At 51.9% G+C, this 23,566-nt stretch overlaps 1 protein-coding gene across 2 annotated transcripts in view; it reads right to left on the reverse strand.

The window, feature by feature from the left end:
• The window catches only part of Nup214 (nucleoporin 214), a 72,741-nt gene that overhangs the window by 47,923 nt on the left and 1,252 nt on the right, over positions 1-23,566 (reverse strand). For both annotated transcript variants that reach the window (XM_063244204.1, XM_063244203.1), the window contains exons 2-18: positions 20,919-21,114; positions 20,173-20,324; positions 18,986-19,184; positions 18,244-18,314; positions 17,300-17,363; positions 16,867-16,970; positions 16,307-16,413; positions 15,735-15,801; positions 12,767-12,893; positions 11,810-11,971; positions 9,541-10,015; positions 8,081-8,256; positions 5,131-5,225; positions 4,151-4,237; positions 3,802-3,951; positions 2,518-2,676; positions 7-110 (exon numbers count right to left, since the gene is read on the reverse strand). In XM_063244204.1, the coding sequence (XP_063100274.1) occupies positions 7-110; positions 2,518-2,676; positions 3,802-3,951; positions 4,151-4,237; positions 5,131-5,225; positions 8,081-8,256; positions 9,541-10,015; positions 11,810-11,971; positions 12,767-12,893; positions 15,735-15,801; positions 16,307-16,413; positions 16,867-16,970; positions 17,300-17,363; positions 18,244-18,314; positions 18,986-19,184; positions 20,173-20,324; positions 20,919-21,114 (2,495 nt within the window). The remainder of the gene's footprint in view (positions 1-6; positions 111-2,517; positions 2,677-3,801; positions 3,952-4,150; positions 4,238-5,130; positions 5,226-8,080; positions 8,257-9,540; positions 10,016-11,809; positions 11,972-12,766; positions 12,894-15,734; positions 15,802-16,306; positions 16,414-16,866; positions 16,971-17,299; positions 17,364-18,243; positions 18,315-18,985; positions 19,185-20,172; positions 20,325-20,918; positions 21,115-23,566) is intronic.

Below are 23,566 nucleotides of genomic sequence, written 5' to 3' on the forward strand. Positions count from 1 at the left end.
ACTCACTTTTGTTTCTTCTTTTGCTCCAGATGCCGGTCCCACTCCAAGTCCAGGACATCATTCACATCCTGGACAGCGAATTTCACGTATTGATGGAGGCGCCGAATTTCCTGCCAGAAGAAAATTTAAACCCAAATGACTCACTGTTCTGGTAGCTTGGGGGGATGATGTCTCAAAATAGTCAAAATAATTTAAGTCTGTCTATATCAGGAATCATAATGAGCAAGAAAAGGTTTAACAGAGCCATTAGACCATTATAATTAAAGTGCACAAGAGAAACCAGCTTCCTTGGCAGTGACAGAAGTGACACAGAGGAGGGGAGGAGCGTGGGAGTCTGGGCCCTGGGGCAAAGCATTCCTCCTGCTCCAGCTCCTGGCAACACCCTTGCCAGGGCTTGGGATTTTCCGCTGCACTTGAGTATGCAGACAGGACATGCTTGGTGCTCTCCCACCCTGAAATGAGCTGTCACACAGATGAAATGCCCCCAGGACAGCGCTCATGGCAGTTCTGAGCCTGTCTATTCTCGGCATCAAACACACGAGTCGTCCCGCCAAGCTGAGAAACACTCACTTTTCTAAAAAACAATAAGCAGTACCAGCATCAGACAGATTAATTTATCTTTATGAAAATTCTCACCTATTTAGCCTACTTTAAGCCTAGAATAACTTGGGCTACTAGGAACTCGCAGAGCTAGGTCACCTGACTCTCTAGAGCTAACTGTCAAGATGAAGGATTAAGTTTACCAAAGGAGACCACAGGCCAGAGCCTGGGAAAAGCCATTTACACGTGGGCAAAGATTTAATTGTGCTGAAATGTAGTTCCATGTTTATTCCGGGATAAAGGCATAGGCCCTAACTGAAAACCAGAAAACACCATTTAAAAAGCGCCAAGCAGGACTAGGGATTTAGCTCAGCAGTGTAAGCACCTGCCCGGCAAGCGTGAGGTTGTGAGTTCGATTCTCAGTACAAAAAAAAAAAAAGAAAAAGAAAAATAAAGGCCGGGCCAGGGCATGGTGGCTCACACCTGCAATTCCAGCACTCGGGATGCTAAGGCAGGAGGATCACTGTAGGTTAGGGTTAGGGTTAGGGTTAGGAGCTCAAGGCCAGCCTGAACTGCATAGCCAGACCCTGCCTCAAAAAGACACACACACACACACACACAAAGCACCAAGCAGACTCAAGGAATGTGGCAGGACGCTCTAGAGCAAACGGAAATGCTGCTTGATGCTTGCTGACTACGGAAGGCTCTTTCCCTGACCCAGACGCCACTGTCCCCAGGCCGGCTGCTCCTGGGTGCCCTCCCACTTGCCACTGACCAGCAGGAACTGACTCCTCCCCGAGGCTCACCGGAGTCCCTTCCCTCTGTGGCTTAGCTGCTCCCTCCTGGGCAGTCCCGAACTACACAACCCACAGGCAATGTCTGTCTGCTTCGGGCCACTGGGACTGCGCCCTGTAGCAGAGCGGATGAGACACAGGTGGAGTCGGCTGCCCAGGCTCCAGGGCCGGGGATTCACTCAAGACACAGCTGGGCAGCTTCAGCTCCACAGCCCCTGTGCCCACTGCCACCTCCTCAACACCACGGCCGAGGACGATTGCTCCTCCATGAACGCCACGGGCCTGAGGCACAGTGCACCGGAGAGAAAGGCATTCGGGAGCAAGGGGGAGGACGCAGCAGGTCATCCGAGGAACGGCACAGGCAGTAGGTCTGGAGCGCACGCAGAGCGCTGGGAGCGCAGCAGCCCCCCACCTGGAAGGAAGGGGGTTTGTCCCTTCTGGCAGCTTGACAGGTGCGGGGGCCTGGGGGAGCAGTGGTCTGTGCACTTCCTCAGGGGTTTGAGACAAGCAGAGGTGGGGGAGATGAGCCCCAAACTACAGCAAGTGGGGTGAACTAAAAAACCAATGCCAGACTCCAGAGGGCTGAAGAAGAGTGAGGAAACGGCAGCCAGTAGGAAAGTGTCCAGCATCTGTGCCCAGCTAGGGCATGCAGGAACGAGCCCTGGGGAGCTGGGTCCACTCCTCCTCCCGTCTCACTGAGGGGCCGTGGGCAACGTGACTGCCGGCCTCGCAGGCTCCATTTGATAACTGTCGCAGAGAGCCAAAACTCCCTTACAGGGCAGCTGGCTTTGAAGCCTAGACACAAGGCATAGGAACACCCAGCAGATGAGCGGACTTTGAGCCACGGTGGCTACTTTAGCAGGACCTGTGATCTGATTTAAAAGCATCTGTGCCAACAGGAATCCCTACCATGCTGAGGGCACAGTGAGGAGGCCAGGGACGCAGCTCAGGGGCGCAGTGTCTGCCTGGCAAGCACAAGGTCATGACTCCAACCCCCAGTACCGAAAAAAGAGTTTTAATATGGAAAAGACCCTGACAGTAAAAGTGCCATTTTCCTTGCCATAGGTAAGAGGTGCAGCATGCTGCCAGCAGAAAATCAACAACCTCACCAGGGCTCGAAGCCCTTCCCAGCCAGAGGGAGACGGCAGGGGCGGAGAACCCTGAAAAGGAAGGTGCATCCCACCTGGAGCTGGGCCTCACTGCGGGGGTCCAGCGGTCTCTTATAGAGCAGATGGAGATACCCGGAGTCGTGGTTTCTGCCGTCCTGCTCTCTGGCCTCTTCCACACCAGCAAAGCCCTCCAGCAGCGTTGTCTTCAGGGTGCTGATGTCCCCGTGAAGAGACTGGAAATGAAGAGTAAGGCTGTGTAAGGACAGGCACTGCATCTGTGAGAAATGAAACCTCTGTCTGGAGCTAGGCAGGTGGGGTTTTCCAAACCTGAACAGGAGGAACCGCTTATTCACGTGTCAGAGCTTTTTCAATGTTCTTTATTCTTCAACAATTATCTTCAGAAATCATGAATTGAACATGTTCTGATGATAAGGGGGAAGCTGGAAGTGTGCTGAGAGCACAAGGACTGAGTGTCCCGAGGGCCATCCGAAAGGCCCTTTCCACTGCATCATTAAGACCAGAACCCCGGACTGGGGATTTAGCTCAGCGGCATAAGTGCCTGCCTCAAGTGTGTGGTCATGAGCTCGATCCCTGGTACTGATTAAAAAAGACCAGAACCCCGGAGGAGGGTGCGACGGGAGGCTGGCACCGCACTCACCACCTGGGAGCTTGCCAAGATGGCTCCATCCCTGTGGCCTCACCTCCCTGGCCTGCCAGGCGGGGAACTGTGCTGCACAGGCCGGGTGAGGTTCGGAGAGATGACCTGGGGACAGTGCTAAGCGCTGTGCCAAGAAGGCAGGGAACGGTGACAACAGGAACAGGACCTGGTGTCACACTGCTAACAAGTGCCAGGCACACTTTTACTGCACATGCTCTCCAGTAGCCCATGCCTTTTAACCCAGTGCAACAAAGATAACTCACTTCCAATGCCGCTAACACAGAAAACTTCCACGGGGTGCTGGGTACACCATCAGAAGGGCAGAAACGCTTACCCCAGCTTACAGATGAGAACCCGAAGCTCGGAGCTGGGTCAGTGCACCAGTCCTAGGCTCTATAAATCCTTCTATGCCTGCTGGTCCAGTTTTGGAACAGTACATAACAATGAAACCTAATAAAAATTATTCTCTTGCAACTTTTCTTCCTGTAATTTTTCTAGGTAACTTTTAAGACTTTCATGCAAAAATCCAAGAAATTACCATCTCTGGTATAACTGGGTTAAGTCCCGCAAGCAGGATATGTTCCTTGGGTTGTGCCAGGTAAGCCACACAACATGTAACACCAGTGGTGATGGCCACACGGGAGCCACAGCCCCCCACGAGGAGTGGAGAGGGAGACTCGGGCACAGCCGGCTCACGCACCTCGGTGGTCTCTTTAATCTCAAGAAGAAAGGTGTGCAAGTCAGCTGACTCTGTCCGAAGTGTCTGCATCTCCTCTGGTGTGCCCACCTGGAAGCAGGCTTTGGCAGTCCGGGCTTTCAGCTCCTCCAGCTCCTTCTGGAAGTGTGCGATCTGCAGAAGCCACAAATGGAAAGGAATCCGCCCGTATGGCATGAAGATGACAGAGACACCTCTGAGCTGACTCATAGGCAGGCCCCTGTGATGGCTGGGCACCGCCACAAGGAGCCTGGTCACAGCCGAGGCTGCATTCAGGGCTGCTTGGGTCTCTCAGGCAGAACCACCGCCAGGAAAGGCTTGGGAAGAGACTTACCTCCTCTCCGATCCCGGCCAGCACAGGGTCCGAATCTTTCCACTGAGGTCCCTGTTTTTCTGTGCCAGGAGGCTGAAGTGACTTGGGCTGAAATTGAAGGCAAAGGTTTAAGAATGCATCAGTAGGGGCTGGGGATTTAGCTCAGCGGCATAAGCGCCAAAGGCAAGGGGGTGATTCCTGTTCTTCGGCCAGTAACATAAATTTCAAAAATTACAGTAAAAGACAGTGCCATCAATGGCCCTGAGACACAGTGAGTGCCAACGTTACGGTGCGTCCTCGCCCGCCCCACTCACTGGATGTCATGCTGTGCAGCTCTGGCTCTCCCCAAAGTCAAAGTGTGTGCAAGGAAAACATTTTCAATCAATGCAGGACATCATGGTGGCCAGGACAGGGCAACTAAGAACACTCTTGAAAGAGAACTTGCAGAACTATTTCGGAAAGTGGCAAGAACAATGAGACAAACGTGTCTGAAGTAAAGAGGAGGACCGATGGCAATGTGTCTTCTACTGTAAGAAGTTTTTTAAAAATGCAATATTTTTGGCCACCATATTTTTGGTCACACCGCACCTGCCATATGATTCCAGTTTGACACAAACTGGCTGAGCTAATCTGCTGTTAGAATGCAGACGGCAGGAGCCCCGCGGCAAGAGCAGAGGCTGAGAGGACACAGGGAAGGAATGCAGAGGTCCCTGGAAGGCTGGGCACTAGTCAGCAAGGTGTGTGTGCTAAGCTGATAGCAATTCACGGGACTGCACACACACTGCATGGGCTATTTCCATGTCGATTACATAGTAACTGAATAGCTGAACAGTAACATAGAGAACATGTTTTTCTCACAAAAACATTACAAACACGCAGGTCACACTCCTTGGTATCTCCTGTCACAGTCCTAATGCTAATCTGAATTCTAAAATAGGAAAACACTTCACTGACACGATGCTCAGGTGTGACAGTAACGAGAGCAGCCGAGTATTACGCACCTGAACTGAGGCGGACTTCGTCACTGGTGGGGTGACCCTGGGCGACTTCTGCAGCGCGGAGGGCACTGGACTCGGATTGCTCTGAGCAGATCTTACTGTCAGCAAAAACACCAGTCAAACGATCGGGTGTGCTTCTGGGGTTCCCCAACTCCTTTCCCCCGATCTAAGAGAAGCATCATGCTGCCGGTGGCTCTACTTTCACCACCACATTACGACCCCAGGACCGCAAAGGAGACAGTGATGATCACTTCTGTTATAAAACTGCATGTGCGGGCTGGGGATTTAGCTCAGTGGCATAAGCACCTGCCTTGAAAGTAGGCAGTCGTGAGTTCGATCCCCGGTACCGATAAAAAGGAAAAAGACAACAACAACAAAAAAATGGTGTTAAAAACAAAAAACAAAAAACATTAGCTTCTATTTAAACCAGATCTTGAGGTGAAAAAGAAAAAAAAAAATAACTGCATGTGCCACATTGCCTGGTGGGTTTGTGAGTGAGGAAATAAGCACTGCACCCCTGAACTAAACCCAGCAGGACATGCAATGCTTCCATGAACCCTGAGACCCTGGTTACTGGGCTGTGGCGGCACATCCTCATAATTCCAGCTGCATGGAAGGCAGAGGCAGCAGGGTTACAAGGTCAAGCCTGGTCAATTTAGTAAGAGCCTGTTTCAAAATCAAAATTAATTAAAAACAAAAACACAAGCCAAAACAAAGTACAACAGATTAAGAGTGGGGCATAGTGGTACATGCTTGTAATCCCATCACTCTGGGAAGCTGAGGCAGGACAATCACAAATTCACCCAGCCTGGGCAACTTTGTGAAATCCTTTCTCAAAATAAAAATAAGAAAGTCTGGGGGGCCGGGCACAGTAGTGCATGCCTGGGGCTCAGGACGCTGAGGAAAGAGGATCCACACAAGTTCAAGGCCAGCCTTGGCTACATAGTGAGTTCAGGGGCAGCCTGGACTACACAGCGAGCCTGTCTCAAGAAACAAAAAAAGAAAACAAAAGAAAGGCCCTGGGTTCAATCCCCTGTACTGCAAAATTAAACATATATCTAAATAAGTAAAAATAAAAAGGACTAAAGTGAAGCTAGCTTGGGGCAAAGTGCTTACCTAGGATGCAGGAAACCCTGGATTTACACGCGTTTCCTTTCCCAAGAAAAAACAAAACAAAAGAGGCACAGTGCTTCTGGTGAGAGCCTGTCTATCGGCATGTAGGGTCCTCAGGACCCTCTGGAAGCTTGGGACACGTCTCCCCGGTGGTGTCCTACCTGGGGGACTTTTAAAGACACAGCAGAAACCCACACCCAGGCCTCCTTCCCCAAGACTGATTAAAATCAGGGAATGGACCCCCCCACCTGTAACCCTGACATGGGTCTTTAAGAACTAAACAGCGGTACAGAGGGTCATGGAGCAGAGGGAAAGTGGCTGGCATAGCAAAGCGTCCCCTCCAAAGCCACCAACAGGAGGGAGACTGGCAAGGCCTAGTGCTCTGGGTTACAGACACACATCTTTCGGGATCTGAGCTCAAGTCCTGAGTTGGGTGACTCCGGGAAACGCCACAGGGAGCCCTTTCTTCTAAGCAAAACAGGAAAGGAGCAAAGACCTCGGGGTTTCATGGCTCCATCTACATTAGCCACCAAAATAAAAGCAGGCCTAACTCTCAGAACCCAAACGATGGCCCCAGAATCTGCCAGGTGCCATTACCGGGGTCGGTGAAAATAACCAATTTCACAACAGAGAACTCTGGTGAACAGCTGTAGCCGTGTGAGAAAGCCTAGCGCATCTCCACCAGGACAAAGGTACGGACAAAGGTCACCAGGGAAGGTCACGGGTGTGCGGTGCCCGTGTGCGACCCTGCCCCAAGCCTTCACCTTGCATCTCACAGTGTGGAAACAGTCAGACCCAGACTGAGGGACAGACCCCAACTGCTGGCCTCACCTCTCCACAAACTCCAGTGCGATGGGACAAGTCCAAAGATCTACATGAGGCTGAGATAGAGGGACAGACACAGTGCAGTATGTGGTCTCTTAGCTGGCTCCTACTTTCCAGGAGGGAAGAAAGCCAAGAACAACACTGAGGCCAGTGTGTTGGAACACACCTGTAGTCCCAGGACTCAGGAGGCTGAGGCAGGAGGAGCCTCACGGGTTAGAGACCAGCCTTGATTACACAGTGAGTTCAAAGCCAGACTGAGATGGGCTGGGGATTTAGCTCAGTGGCATAAGCACCTGCCTTGCAAGCAGGCAGTCATGAGTTCAATCCCTGGTATCGGTAAAAAGGGAAAAGGAAAAAGCCAAAAAAAAAGCCAGACTGAGCTACACAGTAAGACTGTGACTCATAAAAGAACATTATTATAGGGAAGACTGTGGAATAGGATATTGGGATCAGGTGTTAATTTCCAGGGTCTGATCATGTACGGTGCAAAGCCTGGCTCTCAGGAGACACACAGGGAAGGGTTCGGGGTGAAGGCCTTTGTGATATCTGTAGTTCTGTTCCCAAAAAAACTGGCATGAAAGAGAGAAAGCACACAGCACGAAGGAGTGCTGAAGAACGGTGACAGCACAGTGGTCCGACACAACATCTGAAACCTCTCTGTAGTTCTGAAAGGAAAGGAGCTGGGCCCGGTACAAGTGCCCAGTTCTGTAACACACTTGGCTGGCTTGTTCAGTGACTACCACCATCAGGACCTTTCCTCAGTAGAGACTCGGACAGCATGGCTGGTAGTGCCCAGAGCTGTGACACTTGTGTCACCCACACGTGGAGCTGGTTCAAGGTCTGAGACAATGAGGTGCTTCTCCATGAGAAGGGATGGGGAGAAGTGGCGCAAGGGAGCTGCGGTGTTCTTCCAGGTGCAGAACCACGGCCCCAGTGTACCACTGCGGGGCAGGGGAATCGGCGGCAAATGACCATGTCCAGCTGTGTGAGCAGCACTGCTGTCTCCAAGTCATACCTGAGGATGTGGGAGACCCTGCTGGCTTCAAAAACGTGGAGCTGGCCGGAGCCAGGAGTGGCGTGGGGTGGCTGAGTGACCCAGGAGAAGCTGGTTTGGAGGTGGACGAGAATGGCAGCACCAAGGGAGCATTTGGGGCACTGACAACAGGAGTCGGAGTGGCCGCCACGGTGAACCTGTCAATGGCAAGGCCACTGTGTCAGAATGGCCAGTGACAGATCCCTTCCTGCTGCCCAGGCATACAGCATCACAGGATACTACCCATACTGCACTGCATGCAGGGAACATGAGTGTTTAGTTATTGCTTACAGGACGTCATTGGTCACCTGATTACTTATTTGAGACAAGGTCTTGCTATTGTAGTTCACGCTGGCCTTGAATTGCCTGTGCAGCCCAGGCTGCCCTCAAACTTGCCACTTCTCCTGCCTCAGCCTCCCTAGTGCTAGGATTACAGGCGTGCACCACCACACCTGGCATCTCATTTTTTTTTTTTTTTTTAACCAGGAATCAAATTCAGGAAATTACACTTGCCAGGCAGAGGCACTGTGCCACTGAGCTATGTTCCCAGCCCCTAGTACCTGATTACTCAGAATGAATAATTCCACTGCAGCATCAGTTAAGCACTAGCACAGAGGGTTCAGTGCTGATGACAACACGAAGAACTCACTGCCTCGTCTATCAAGTGGAGTAAAAGGGTATGGGGCCTGAGGAGGACCTGACTGGGGATGGGGCCTCCCACGGGAAGGGAACTCGAAGAGGAAAACAGGCACCATCTTTGAATGTCTCACGGGGATGGGGAGTTAGGTGCAAAGTCCTGCAAACAACCTGGGCCCACCCTGGGAGGACAGCCCTTGGAGACATAGTGGAGCACCCGTGCTCACAATGGGCAGCTGTGTGCGACAGTGTGGCCCTCGCAACAGAAGAAGAGGACAGAGGAGCAAGCAGCAGCCAGGAAGCTGCAAGGCCCAGGTGCCCTCAGCCCTCAGAATGCTTGCAGTTCAGCAGGCAACAGTACTGTGATCCTAGCGGCCTGGCAGGACCTGCACCTGCACCTGTACCTGCGGGAAACCAGAGACCACGCCGGGATTCCAGACTGTGACCAAGGGCCACAAGAAGGCCTAGGGACCACTGGGCGAGAGCCGCCTTAAGATCGATATCCGCACAAGCCAGCTGTGCTGGTTGCAGGGAGAGCAGCCCAGGCCGAGGGTGGGTAGGCCAGGCAGCCCCTTCCAGGGGCTCGAGCTGGACACTGCCTGGCTTTAAACGGGGCCAGTTCCTACCTGGGTAGGTGAAAAGGCACAGTGAGGACCTAAACATCAGTGTCTAGTCAAAAACTTAAGTTCAGGCCTCCAAGTGGGCTGGACTTCAGCACTCTGAGTGTCACTTCCGAAGCAGACACCCCATGCAGTGAGTGTCGCTGCACCAACAGGGCCCGCGGGGAGCGCCTTGCAGCCACTTACTTCTCACTCAGGTTCACCTTGACCGTGGGTGGGAAGGCAGGCTTCGGTCCTGCGCTTGGCACAGCCACACCGGACAGCGGGGTGCTCTCCAGCGTGGGCTTGAAACCCGAGGAGCTGAAGGAGAAGGAAGAGGCAGGGGGGGCCAGGGGCGAAGCTGCGGACGTGGTGGCCTGGGAGCCCTTGGAGGGAGTTGCCATGGAGAAGACGGGGGTAGCGGAGCCTAGGGCTGCTCTGGGGCTGTCAGAGCCACTGGGGTATGGAGGGGGCTCCCCAGGGGCCGGCGCAGAGGACTTCGAGGATGAGGAGCCAAAGGCAAACACGGCTGGGGTCCCCCCGGCAGAAGGCAGACTGAAGGTGACGGCAGGGACGGCAGGGACGGCAGGCGGCACTGATGGGAGGGAGGTAGGAGCTACTGCCCCCAAGGCGTCCAGCTTCGGTAGAGACTGAGAAGAAGTCGGGGTGGTGGGAGTACTTCCTGCGAAGAAAACCAAGGAGAGAAAGGAAAAAGACACTGACCCTGCGTACAAGGGCACAGCACAAAAAGCAAGCGAGGAGGGTCTGTGAGGGCCAGGCACAGTGGCACACGGCTGTGATCCCAGCACAGGGGAGGCTGAGGTAGGAGGAGGGGGCTGCAAGTTCAAGCCCAGCCTAGGCCTGGTGAGTACGAGGCCCGCCTAGAACACATGGTGACTCTGTCTCACACACAACACACGGGTGTGAGGCAGAAGGGAGCTGGAGTGGCACTGGGTTAACAAGCCCAACAGCCGGTCAGAGCCGGTGCTGGAAATTCCACAGGAAGCTAAAGCAATGAGGTCTGCGGGGCGGGAGCATGAAAACACCACCTTCGAAACCGGAGGCCAGCGGTCATTTCCACCCACGCACGGTAACACAAGCAATTCTGTCCTGCTCACAACCCTCTCCTATGCTGCAGACAGACAGGACAGTCCAGGGCACAGGGCCTTCACATTGAGCTGTACCACCAGCCCTTTCTATCTTTATTTTTTGGGAACAGTCTCATTATGCAGCCCACAGTGGCCTCAAAACACACAGTGATCCTTGTGCCTCAGCCTCCTGAGTGCTGGGATTACGGGCATGTGCCACCACTCCTGGTCTTTTTCATTCTTCTTGAAACAAGTTCTTGCAAATTATTCATGCTGGGCCCAAACTTGTGACCCTCCTGCCTTGGCTGCTCAGAATGTTGAGATGACAGGTGTGTGCCGCTGTACCCAGCTAATGCTAACTTCTAAACAAATATAGAGACGTAAGCCATTTCTATGCATTTCAGATAGGGCAACGGGAAGAATACATGCAGGAGGCTAAAAAGTGTACCACTGGTACTTCTGCGACTGAAGACAACTGAACATCTGAAATTCGTCAATTACTACGGCTTACTCAGCATAGGAGCTTGGAAATGGACAGAAGCATTAATGTGACCCGCAGGAGTGAGGACCGCATCCTCCCTGCTTCTTCAGGTGTGCCTGTCTGCACACAGCCTGCAGTCCAGGCCAGGCCGGGCCGGGGAGGCTCATGGCAGAGCAGCCCTGGCTGTGCTCACCACGCCCTGCTTCTTACAAGAGACCAGGCCGGGGCTGAGAGGGAGTTCAGGGTACTCAGGGCCACTTACAGGAAGGACGGATGTTCCCAAAGGGAACACTCTTCAGACAATGGGATGCCCAGCCACCTGCTGGGCTATTCCGGTCCCACGGCAGTGGGCAGCTCATCCCTCATCTGGGAGCGGCCCAGAAACACACCCAACCTCAGCCCGGGTCAGGCTACACTGTGGGCTCTCACGGCCACACGGGCAAGAAAACTCTTACTGCTCACACAATTTAAAAACAGAAATTGTTGAAATTCCAATACTGAAAAAAATCCTTTAACAAGTCTGGTCTTTCCTCTCATGAGTGACAAAAGTGTCACCCAGCAAACTTGGGGTCACACTGTGGCCCCAGCCCTGCACAAAGGCCAGTGGGTTACTCTGACCATAAAGAGTGCCCAGCAGTTCTGCATGTGGCTTTTCTCATTTCTCTTCACTAACAGTCATTTAACAAATATTTTCCGAAGTGAAAAAAGCAAATGAAAGAACATCACTTACTGTTTCCCATCCATTTCTCCAGGATTTCTATGTACATATTTCTCTCCCATAAAAAAGGACCACACAGGCCAGCCTGTGCTTGGGCAGACAGACTGGCCAGCTGGGGGACCCAGTCACCACCCGAGTCCCCACAGTGGCCCTGGAGACTGTCCCGTGTTAGCCCAGGGAGCTGTGCACCTGAAGACTTGGGTTGCCGCTCCCCCTCCAGTGAAAGCCGCTCCGGGGTCCTGATGACGGGCCTGGCCCCAGGGTTCTGGTTGATCATGTAAAACGGACACAGGACGCCATCCGTAGAAAGGAGCAGGAGAACTGGAGCAGGAGGGAGGGTCTTCTCCTCATCTGTGAGAAAAGAAACCTCAGGTGAGTACAGAGACACGCAAGCTGAGGGCCTGGGCTCAGCAGGGAAGGCCTTTCCTGGGTCGCAGTGCCAGGACCTCTGGGTGGCTTAAGGGCTGTGCGTGTGGGTGACCTCTCAGAGGCCCATCCCGCACTGGCTACTCTGCAGGAGCTTGGGTCAGCTGCCAACAGGTGCCCACTGTCCTGCCATTTGGGTGAGCACCCCGCCTCTGCCTAGGAAGGACGGGCTCTGGGAAGCACTGGACATGGAAAGGAGACCGGCTGAGCTCTGGGAAATGCACGGCAGGACGTGGCCAGGTGAGCCAGGCTACACTGCCCGCTTGAGGCCCAGTCCTAAGAAGGGATTCTTGCGGGACATAAGACGATGAGACCAAACGTGCCTGCCCGGCCACGGTGAGCACAAGGACCCATGGCTATCCTCTCGCACAGGTGCGCCCACAGTCAGCGCTCTCCCACTGCACTTGTGTAGTTCGCTGACGGCAGCACTGCCCGGCTCCGAGCAGGGGCAAGGCCCACAGTGCAGTGCAAGCCACGGGAGGGCGACAGAGGAGGGCGACACTCCCTGGGGCCTGGAAGGGGTGAAGAAGCCATGCGCTGAAGCCCTAATGTTCTATCCTAAGCAGGCTCCCAGCTGCAGGCAGCGGGCGCCCTGGCTAGGTGTAGTGCGACGCTGCCCTGCACTGCTCTCAGGCAGGGCAATGTGCCTGAGGAGCAGGTGACCCATCTTCAACCAGCTTTCCAACACCAACCACAGCTCAGAGGACTGGCGACACTCACTGAGGGCCACCTCCACCTGGTTGGTGTAGTCAATGGCCACCCCCATGGGCAGGGAGTCATCACTCTTGTCAGTCACGGGTAGCTCAGCTCTACTGGAGTCCTCCAGCAGCCAGGATTCCCAGTTAACCTGCAAAACAAAAGGGGACCAGAGCAAACAGTGCATGCTGGTCACCTGAACACGGAGGGGGGGCCACAGTGACTGCCACCCCAAGTCACACACCACATGCTAGCCCATCCAGACAGGGGACCCCAGGGCTGTGTCCCCATCCCAACTGCTCAGCCCTGCCCTGTGCCCTGTGAGAGGCCCATGTCTGTGCAGTGTCTGCCCCGTGCTCAAGTCAGCTGCGCTGGGCGCTTTCCCTTGCAATGAATGAGCCTGGAGTGTGCAAGTCACTAAGTGCTACTGTCTTTCTGCATTGAGCAGAACTGAGCAATCTGGATTGTGGGAAACAGTGCAATGAAAAAAAAAGCAAGAATAACCGGGGGCAGGCAGCAGGGCACCCACATCACCCGGCTTAGCATGGAGCAAGAGAGACAGAGTCACACCGGCACAAGCCAAGCGGCTTTCAGCTTTGACAGCGGAATGCAGAGGACCCCAGCCGATGGCCAAGGGAAGGGGCAGCTGCCGCCTGGCATTACAGACAGCAAAAGGACGGCAGAAAGGGGCCACAGGAAGTGTGCCATGTGAGCCCTCCACTGCAGGGCACGAACAGAAAATCTCTTAGCTTTACAAAGTTAGGAAGAGGTGAAACAAAATAATGCTGTAACTGCTGATGAAGAGGGGACTGGGGCTGATCAGCACCAGCCCTCACCTGCCAGTCGATGGGTCTAAACCAATCACCACTAACCATCAAAGTGCTCTTTTGTCTTGTTCTGCATTTGCTCTGCAGTACTGGGGACTGAGCCCAGGACTACAGCCTTGCCCTACTTTCTTTTTTTTTTTTTTGTCTTTTTCGTTTTTATTGGTACCAGGGATTGAACTCACGACTGCCTGCTTGCAAGGCAGGCATTTTGCCGCTGAGCTAAATCCCCCCTCCCTTCTATTTACTTATTTTTAAAGCTTTTTTTTTTTGGTACCAGGGATCAAGCTCACAACCTCAAGTTTGCAAGGTGGGCCACTTACGCTGCTGAGCCAAATCCCTGGCTCTTATTTTTAAATTTATGTGTGTCTTTTTGAGACAAGGTCTCACTATGTAGTTTAGGCTGGCCTTGAGCTTACTTTGGCTTTCAGCTTCCAGCCAGGGTGGTCTCAAACTTGCAAAAATCCTCCTGCCTCAGCCTCTCAAGTCTTGGGCTTGCAGGCATGGGCCACTAGGCCTGACTTGTTTTTTATTTTTGAGATACAACCTAAGTTGTTAAATTGTTCAGGCTGAGTTCAAGCTTGTGATCTTCTGCCTCAGCCTCCCAGAGGGCTGAGATCATGAGGGTGCACTGAGGAGATTATTCTTCAGGGATGAACTGGAAGCCAACGTAAGAAAACATCTACAAAGTTGTCCCCTGCATGGACGGGGGCGGGATGGGAGGGTGGATGAATCTGTTCTTTTAAATGTCTTTCTCTACTATTTGATTTTTTGATGCATGCACAGACATTATTTCAACAAGGTAAAAACAAAAGCTCACTTTAACGTGTGAATATGTGAACTGCTTGTGCTAATGAGAATTGTTGGTGAAGCTGACCTAAGACAGCTGTAGGGAGTAAATCCAGCTGGCCACGGACTGCAGAGAACCCCCCTCAACAGCCCATGCAGCTACCCAGATCGAGCTGGGTAAATGCTGGGTGGCCAAGTGACACAGGGCCTGCGTTTGGGGAGGAAAAAGACTTGGCTCTTACACTCAGAAGAAGGGCGCACGAAACTCTGAAAGTCAATGCAGAGTTTAAAAGAACACTTTTCCCTTACACAGTCCCTCTGTATTGGGCACGCCTGCCCCTCCTGGCCTACCCTGTCCCGCAGATGCTGGCGAGAGAAGGCACTTGGGCCAGGCAATTTTCTCTCTCGTGGGTTTTCAAAGTCAGACAGGAAATGTAGGCGGCCGTTCACTTATCATGGTTCAGCCCACCTGTAGTGGAGGGCACGCATGGCACAGGGAACCTGGGTCTCTCTCCTGCTGGCAAAGGCTGCCTGACAGACATGGCCACCATGCTGGGCAGCGACAGCCGGCCCGAGGGCACAGGGTGAGTGACAGTCCTCCACACACACACACACTGTGCTGTCACCCGCGCCACCTGGCAGGGTGCATGTGCTAAATCAGGGTCGGCTCAGGGCACTTGCAGCTGCTGTAAGTGCCCTGGGTTGTGTCCCCATCCCAAGTGGGGAGCGCCTGCATTTCTAACCACCCTCTGTGTCCTGAGCTGCATGGTGCCCTTCTGTAACCAAGGCGGGCTACCACTCGATGTGTAGAAGGAGCAAGTGAATGAAAAGGAAAAACAACACAGCTGGTTCAACACAGGGCCAGGGATACAACGCCACGGATTAGCACCTGCCTGGCAAGGGCAAGGTCTGTGTTCAGTTTCTGGCACCCCTCCCCCCCAAAAAATAGACAGCATAACAGACACCCCGGGAACAGCCTCAGGCCTGTGAGCACTGGTTCTGGTTCCGCAGACTGTGCGGGTCTCAAGAGAACACAGGCACCTTTGTTTGTTTGTTTGAGACAGAACCCTGCTATGTAGTGCAGGCTGGGCTTCAGCTCCCCCTGCAGCTGCCCTTTATCTCACAGAGACCCTCCTGCCTCGGCCTGGTTCATGGGCATTATTTTAAGGACCTGAACTACACACGACTCCACATCTCCCAGTGCAGCTGTCTGGTGTGGGGCGTTTTGTCATTGAGACTTTCCTCTCGCCCAGAAGCACGGTAGGAGGGATCACGGCTGGACCCCATCTTGATCTTTTTCACCACGGGGTTAATTCCTTTCACTCACTTTCTTGAAAATACACTGCTTCACAGCCTAAAAGTGACGAGGAAAATTGTACCTGGTCGCTCTGACGAGCAAGGATGCTGACTTCCGTTGAAGCTGCAGATGCCGCCAGCACTAGATCCCTAAAGAATAAGAGCAGAGGACCAGAGTGGAACACATAGACAGCTCTGACCCAGGGTGGCAGCTGGGACTTCCTCCGGGTGGCCAGGAGGAGAGAGGTCGCCCACCCAGCCCACAGAGGGCAGGGGTCTACAGTCTACCAGAGCTCGTCAGTTCAGGGATGAAGCCCGGGGAAGGCCCTGCCAGCTCAGTGAAGAAGGTTGCCCTTGGGGAGAACCAGTCCCCACCCCAAAGCCCAGAAGCCTCTCCAGGAATGTGTGCTTCAGGCAACCCAGCTCCCAAAGGGAAACTGGCCGGACACTCACAGGCTGGGGCTCAGCCCGAGTGCTGGGGTTGCAGGTGTGCGCTCCCATACCAAGATTAAACCCAGTACTTTCATGAGTCACCACTGGGCTTACTGAGGAAACTGGACCTTTTAGATTTCAAGACTGGGGAAACAGAAAAGGCTGCTGAGTGTGGCCAGGCGGACAGGGGGACCCAACAGTGACTCAGGAAAGCGCTGCTCACCACTCCTCGATGTAGTTAAGGTAGTAATGGTGCTGCCTCTCTGCACAGCTGCCGTAGCAGGGCTCCATGAAATTCACGAAGACCTCCGGGTGCTTCTCTTCCTTTTTCTACAAGCAGCAGAGAGAGAAAAACATCTCGTGTGCATTTTCCTTGCATCCCACAGTTAACCTTAAAAATCAGTTCTTTCAATTATGGAGACTGTTCACTCAAGATCCATCCAAATACACTGAGGAGATGGACAGGTGGATTGAGGAGCGCAGGGCACAGAAAGGCTGGCCAACGCCGGTGTCCTCAGACCCTGTCCTGTCACTCTGGGCTACAAGATCCAGACCGTTTTAAAGACAACAATAAATGAATAAATAAACAAGATTTAATTTCTTATCCAGCTAACCAAGATTCAGTCAGCACAGCTGAGGAACAGCAAGTTTCATCATACTCTTCCACCTCATGGCTAAAGCTGGGTGCCTCTCTAGTGGATGCCCTCATTTTGGTCCCCAGACCCCTGATACAGCACTGAAACCAGCCCCCAGCAAACCAGCCCCCCATCCCCACACTCGTACCGGAAGCAGTGCCATCACCACCTCCGGAGACGTCTCCAAGGTCCCATCTGCCGCAGCATAGACGATGGTGAAGACGTAGGTCCCGATCCACAGCACGTCCAGCACTGCAATCACACAGTGCACCTGCTCAGCTCCCAGCCCGGCAGAATTGCCCACTGCCGCCAGGACCCGCTAGCCAAGGTCCAGCTTTCACCCACAACACAATTCACAGACCCATAGCCACATGCATCCCAGGCGGCCGCTTCCCCTCTGTCCAGGGCAGATTGCAGAACTCTGGCAGAGCTGGGACTGCTTCGAGCCGCACACCCAGAGACTTGGGATCTCAGACAGGGTCATCACCCCACGGCCCACAGCTGCGCTGGGCAGGGGCACGGTGTAGAGGGGACACTGACATCAGTGTGCAGGGCTATCATGCTAAGAGGAGCAGCCTTACCTCTCACCGGATGATCCGCCTCGTAAAACGGAGGACAGGGAATCACCTTTTTTTCTTGTAAAGTCTGCAGAGGTTTGAAAGTGTTGGTGAGACTGGGTAGATCCCAGTGTTCCCCTGGAAGCTGCCCGTTCCACTCCCTAGTCAGAGACTGACCCAAGAGAAAAGCCTGTCTACCCCAGGGGCAGTCCTGCCTATGTATGAACTCTTTGGGAGAATGTGTGAACACTCTCTCTCCGGAATGTCACAGGCTCTGGGCCACAGAGCACACATGTGACAACAGCACCTGCTGCTTTCTTTGTGACCCGCGGTGTCGAGAGTGAGCCTGGGGAGGTGGCCTCCCTTTCACAGGGACCCTGGCATAGCCCAGAGGGTGTCTGCGTGTGGCAACGGCTTCCTCCATCACCTCCTTCCCCTTGAGCTCTGCTCAGCAGCAGGGACTGGAGATGCAAAGGGGGCAGCCACTGTGTGGGTGGAAGCCCATTGTAGAGACACTGAGGAAAGTGTGCAAGGGCCCTGCTAGAGAGCATGGCGGGGCGCCTCTGGGAGGAGGATGAGAGGAGGGAGGAAGACGTCTCTCCTCTTCATGTGCTGGGAGATTGGTTACAATGAGCAAAGTTATCATTATACTACCCTATACTATATTTATATATATATAAAATATATGTATATATAACATATACGTTTATATATATTTTGGGGGGCAGTAGGAGGACCTGAACTCAGATAAACTACTGTTTTGTTCTGGTTTGGTTCCTTTTGAGATGAAGTCTTGCTATGTAGCCCAGGCTGGCACCAGCCCCACAGCAACCCTCCTGCCTCAGCCTCCTAAGTGCTGCAATTCCAGGTGTGCGCACCTCAGATAAACCACTTCTTAATGAAGACAGCAACCAGGTCAGTAGGGGACTTCAGGAACAGAAGTGCTGAAGGTGAAGGCGAGAACTTACCGGAAGGTACTGGACCACGGTTCCGTCCTGCTTGCCCACCGCCAGCTGCTTTCCCTTGGGGCTCCAGCACACTGGGCAGGAAGAGAGTGCCCCAGTTAGTCTCGGGTGCCGGTGGTCAGTGCCAAGAGGAGCACGCGAGAGCCGTGCAGTCACCGCGGCTGTTTCTCTGTTAGTCCACAGAGGACCGTGGGGTCACCGTGCCCAACAGGCTAAAACCAGTGTGAGCACTTTAACCAGGCCGGGCAGTCAGGACCTCCTGGAGCCACTGAACCCAGCTCTGCGTGCTGCTCAGCACTGCGCTGCCCAGCACCATGCTGTGCATGGAGCACAGAACACCAGTCTTCAAGTGAGAAAAGCCCAACACGGAAAACTTTCAAATACCAAGAAACCACTCTCCTGCCCCCATCTATTACTGCTACTGCTTTCCCACGAAGGTATGAAAGATTTTAGGACAACTTTTAGGTCCAAAAGCAATTATTCTCAGACACACAGTTCTAAACCAGCTGACCAAAGTATTTATTTCCCCATACCACAAGGGCATTCAAATTAATTCATGTATGCTGTTTGACTTCAAGGACATTAACTGTAGAAATAAAGAATACTCTCCATTTCCAATCTAAACACACACACACACACACACACACACACACACACACAAACCATCCACTTTAACTTGCAGGGATTAATTTTTAAATAGGTCACCATTACTGTACGTTATGGAGCGAGAGCCTTTATTACCCACCGGATGTTACTGCCACCGAGGGAGGAAGCGTGGCACACACTTTCACTGCATCTGTGACTTGCAGGACAGCAATACTGCCATCAGCCAGACAAACTGCCACCATGGAAGGGACAGTGGGGTTCCACTTCATATCGATCACCATGCCTCCTACATCCTTCGAAAGCTTGTGATAGGCAAACGGCCGCTTCTGCTGCTTAGCCTTTGGAAATAAATACATAAAAGCAAGATAATTAATAAATGCACAGACATTTAGTATCCAGAAGAAATCAGCAAAGACACAAGTCCTCTTAAATCATAGTCCATCCTTCCATTAACATGAAACAGAGATTTGGCTCCCACAGCAATCTATTTGTTACAGCCGTTTCAAAAGAACTAGGAAAACGGCACTTCAGGGATTGTGCTTTCTGATCTTTATTATTTTCTTCTATTTGTTTTTGGTTTTATTCTGTCTTTTATTTCTAACTTCTTAAGGAAAGATATGAGGACATTTCATAACTTTCTTCTTTTCTAATAAACACACTTGGTGTTCAAAAAAAAAGAAATGTCCCTATTCTAGCTGCTCAGAGGACTCCTGGCAGGGCGAGGTATAAATACAAGATAATCACACTGCGGTGGCACAACGTGAAACTCTTGCTCCTGCTTCTTAACAGGGCTGGGCCCTCGGGCAAACCTTAAGCCTGAAGGCTGTCTTTCCAAATGGAAGCTGCAGAAACCTGCATCTGCTACGTGAGGCTTCGGAAGGCAGGAGCAAGGACATGATACAAACACCCGCGAAAGAATTGACAACTCGCATTCAAAAACCACTGACCAGAAGGGAACACTGCACTCGGAGGCCAGAGGAAAACCTGGGGCCTGGGAGGGCACCTAGGCATCCCTGCTGGTTGTCCTATTTACACGGGCTGAGGGCAGTTAGGAACTCTTCCTTGGGGGCTGGGGATTTAGCTTAGCGGCATAAACGCCTGCCTTGCAAGCAGGCAGTCGTGAGTTCGATCCCCGGTACCGATAAAAAGGAAAAAGACAAAAAAAAAAAAAAAAATAGGAACTCTTCCTTGAAGTGCTCACTCTCAAAGATGTGCGGTATGGGTCTATAGTTCAGGACTCTTTTCCAGCCCACATTTTACTCTAGAGAAAGCCTCTAGGTGCAAAGCGAAGAAGCGTTCGGGCAGCAACTCCACACCAGCGCTTACCTCGTTGGCCAGCGTGCGCACGTCGAGGAAGGCAATGACGGAGCCGTGTTCCCCAGATAGCATGCACACGGACAGCGTGAGGTTGTCACAGCTCAGTGCCAGGTGATGCACTGGGAATTTCATGGGAACAAGCCAGCTTTGGACCTTATCAACTAGGGAAACGTGGGAGGAAAAAGTCAAAGCAGGAAAAATGGTGTGCCCTGCGCACCAAGCCAAACGCCTTTACCCAACAATGCGAATCGAGTTTCAAGTCTATACAAACACACGCACCCTGGAACCAGCGATGCTAGGAAATCTTAACTGCTGCAGGCAGATACCCAGGGGAGCATTACAGATAGGGACGGACCTCAGGGACTGCTCCCCACCCACCAGGCAAACACCTGCGGCTGCTGGCCTTGCCGAAAACACTTTCACTCTACCACTCCACACGGTACAGAGCTGTTTGGACGGCGCTGCTTAGCCAACGAAAAGGCCATGGGACAAAACTTTAAACAGCACAGCCCAGGCGCAACTGAGCAAAAACAGTTCTTTCCTCTCTGTTCAGAGGAACAACTCTTTAGAGAAGTAAAATGGACCGAAGAGAAAGCCTAGAAGGGCTTCCAGTGTGCAGCCCGGAAACCCCATCACCTGGGGCCCATCCTGGCCCCAAACAGTCCCAGGTTCAGCTTCAGCATCAGCGTGGTTGCCTGTGGCGGACGCATCTGCATAACCCCTCTCAGCTCTGCAACACATAGCGAGGCACTCACCTACTTTATTGGGGTCCTCTCCAGGTCTGTTCTGAATAAGCAGGTTTTTAGTGGGGAAAACCTGCAGCCCACTGGCTCCTCCAGCAAAGAGCAGCCCGTACTTGTTGGATATGGCGAGCAGGTTAGAGCGCTCTTTGGGCAGCTCCTCAGGGGAGTCGAAGATTCTCACTTTCTTCAGGGCTCTAAACTGAAAGTCCTGTTTCGCAAGATCAATTAGAAGAAAGCAGAAGATTAAATCGTGTCTGTTGCTGTACTCGGGGGACTGAATTCCAAGATAGTAAATGTGTTACCTTGAAACAACCACTATCGCAGCAGTCTGCGAGTCTGTATTTATGTGATGCCTGCCACAGCAGTCCTTAATAGTTATTCAATGAAATAAATGGGGAAGAAAACTCTACGAAGGCCATCTTGCCTAATGTAGCCCACGCTCTTCTTTTCCTTTTCTGAATTTCTAGTTGCATGGTCTGAACCACCACACAGCTACATTATTATTTATAATCTCTCCTATCTCACGAACCAGAGTAATACTTAATAAATTACAGTTAAAGGCTGGGTGTGGTGGCTCATGCCTGTAATCCCAGCACTCGGGAGGCTGAGGCAGGAGGATTGTTCTGAGTTTGAGACCAGCCTGGGCTACAAAGTGAGCCCAAGGCCAGCATGGATTGCATAGCAAGACCCTGTCTCAAAAACCAAACAAACCAAAAATATTTCAAAAAAAAAAAAATTAAGAGTCAAAAGTGACAGTATCCAGGCGTGGTGGTACACACCTGTAATCCCAACACTTGGGAGACTGACGCAGGAGGATCACTGCAAATGTGAGTCCAGTCTGGCTATAAAGTGAGTTCAAGGCCAGCCCGAACTGGAACTGTATAGTTAAAGTCAAACACACACACACACACACACACACACACACACACACACACACGAAAAAAATTAAATAAATAAATACTGAAAGCTCCATCCGCCTGCACTGCAAATTTCAACTTCCAGTGCAGTACTCACAAATACATATTGAAATGACCAGAGAAAAGATAATCAATGGGCTGGAGATTTAGCTCAGCGACATAAACACCTGCCTTGCAAGCAGGCGGTTGTGAGTTCGATCCCCGGTACTAATAAGAAAAAATAAAAGAGAGAGAGAGAGAGAGAGAAAAAAAAAAGATAATCAAATACTAAGAGCTGGCTTTCTTTTATCAGCTGCTCAAAATTCTGTCTCAGAAAACAACACAGTTAATCTTGAGCACTCGGCCTACTGAACGGAGACTAGCTGCTAAGAGGGTCCCTGAAATACGAATCTGATGGGCATAGTGATCCCCATCCATAATCCCAGCACTCCAGAAGCTGAGGGAGGACTGAGTTTGAGGAAAGCCTGAGCTACAGATCGAGGCCCTGTCTCAAACAAATAATCCAGGGGTACCTCACCTCCAAGCAGATGGAGTTATGAAATCATTTCCTAAAGTCAAACTGAAAGGTTGGGCCCAAAGTTGACTTTATAGAGAAATTCGATTTGGTTCATGACCAATTCGATCTGTGACCAGAATCATGGAAAAAGTTAAACTCCGACTGTAAATACAAACCCGAGTCCAGGCCCTTACTACAGGCAGCGAGGCCAGGCAGGGCTTCCACACCTGCTCTGCAGCCTCTCCTTACAACATACGGTTGCTTTTCACAGCGAGCCATCATCTCTGCCACAGCCTCGGCCAGCCGTGCCTCTGTTTTCAGTTTTCATTTCCTTTATCTTCATGTTCCTGTTAGACAGGAATGGCCTGGAAGCTTCCCCTGGCCTTCCGTCACTACCCCTCCCCCAGGCTTCCACAGACATATCTGTATGTTTTCAAAGACTCTTTCCAATGCACATCATCATCTGCCAAGAAAGTTCCCTAAGTCTACCCTTTACTTTATCAAACGGTACTACATATGGTTTGATCTTTCTTCTCCTTCAATTCTAAACCCATCTTTAGGTCAAGGTTTAGGATTTGTGCTGCCATTCCAAAAGTGTAAAGAAGAGAAGCACAGCTTTTCTGGCTTTCAGATTTGTACACTAGAGTTGTGTGGGTTTACATGGGATCCCTAACACATCTCACACAATAACTTCCTTGCATCTTATGTTGCATACATATCTGCTGAAAGGTCAGCTGAAATACTCTTACTTCCAATGCACTGCAGTGGGCACAGACTCATACAGCTGGCCGAAATGGTTGTACATGCCTGTAACGCCAGCTAAGACTAAGGCAGCAAGATCACAAGTTTGAGAGGCCAGCCTGGCAGAGTCTGTCTCCAAAACAACAACTAAAATTAAGCTGAACGAAAAAGAGCAGGGATGTAGCTCAGCACGCCTGAGTACAATCCCAAGGAAGGAACAAATGAACAGACAAAACCAACACAGGACCTCCCACAGCTTTCCAGGTAAGATCACACTACGATTTTGCACAGAAGCAGAGTAAAAACTTTATAGTCATTTTTTTTTTCTTGATACAGGGAATTAAACTCAGGGCTTTCAAACTGAACTACATTCCCAGTCCTTCATTTATTTTGAGACAGGGTCTTACTAAATAGATCAGGTTGAGTTCAAACTTCCAACCCTCCTGCCTCAGCCTTCCAGAGTACTGGGATCACAGACATGCACCACCACGCTTGGCTTCGTTTTT

The sequence above is a fragment of the Cavia porcellus genome, unplaced genomic scaffold, assembly GCF_034190915.1.
Source record: "Cavia porcellus strain 051 isolate PalLab524CR breed Dunkin Hartley unplaced genomic scaffold, mCavPor4.1 scaffold_49, whole genome shotgun sequence".
Lineage (NCBI taxonomy): Eukaryota > Metazoa > Chordata > Mammalia > Rodentia > Caviidae > Cavia > Cavia porcellus.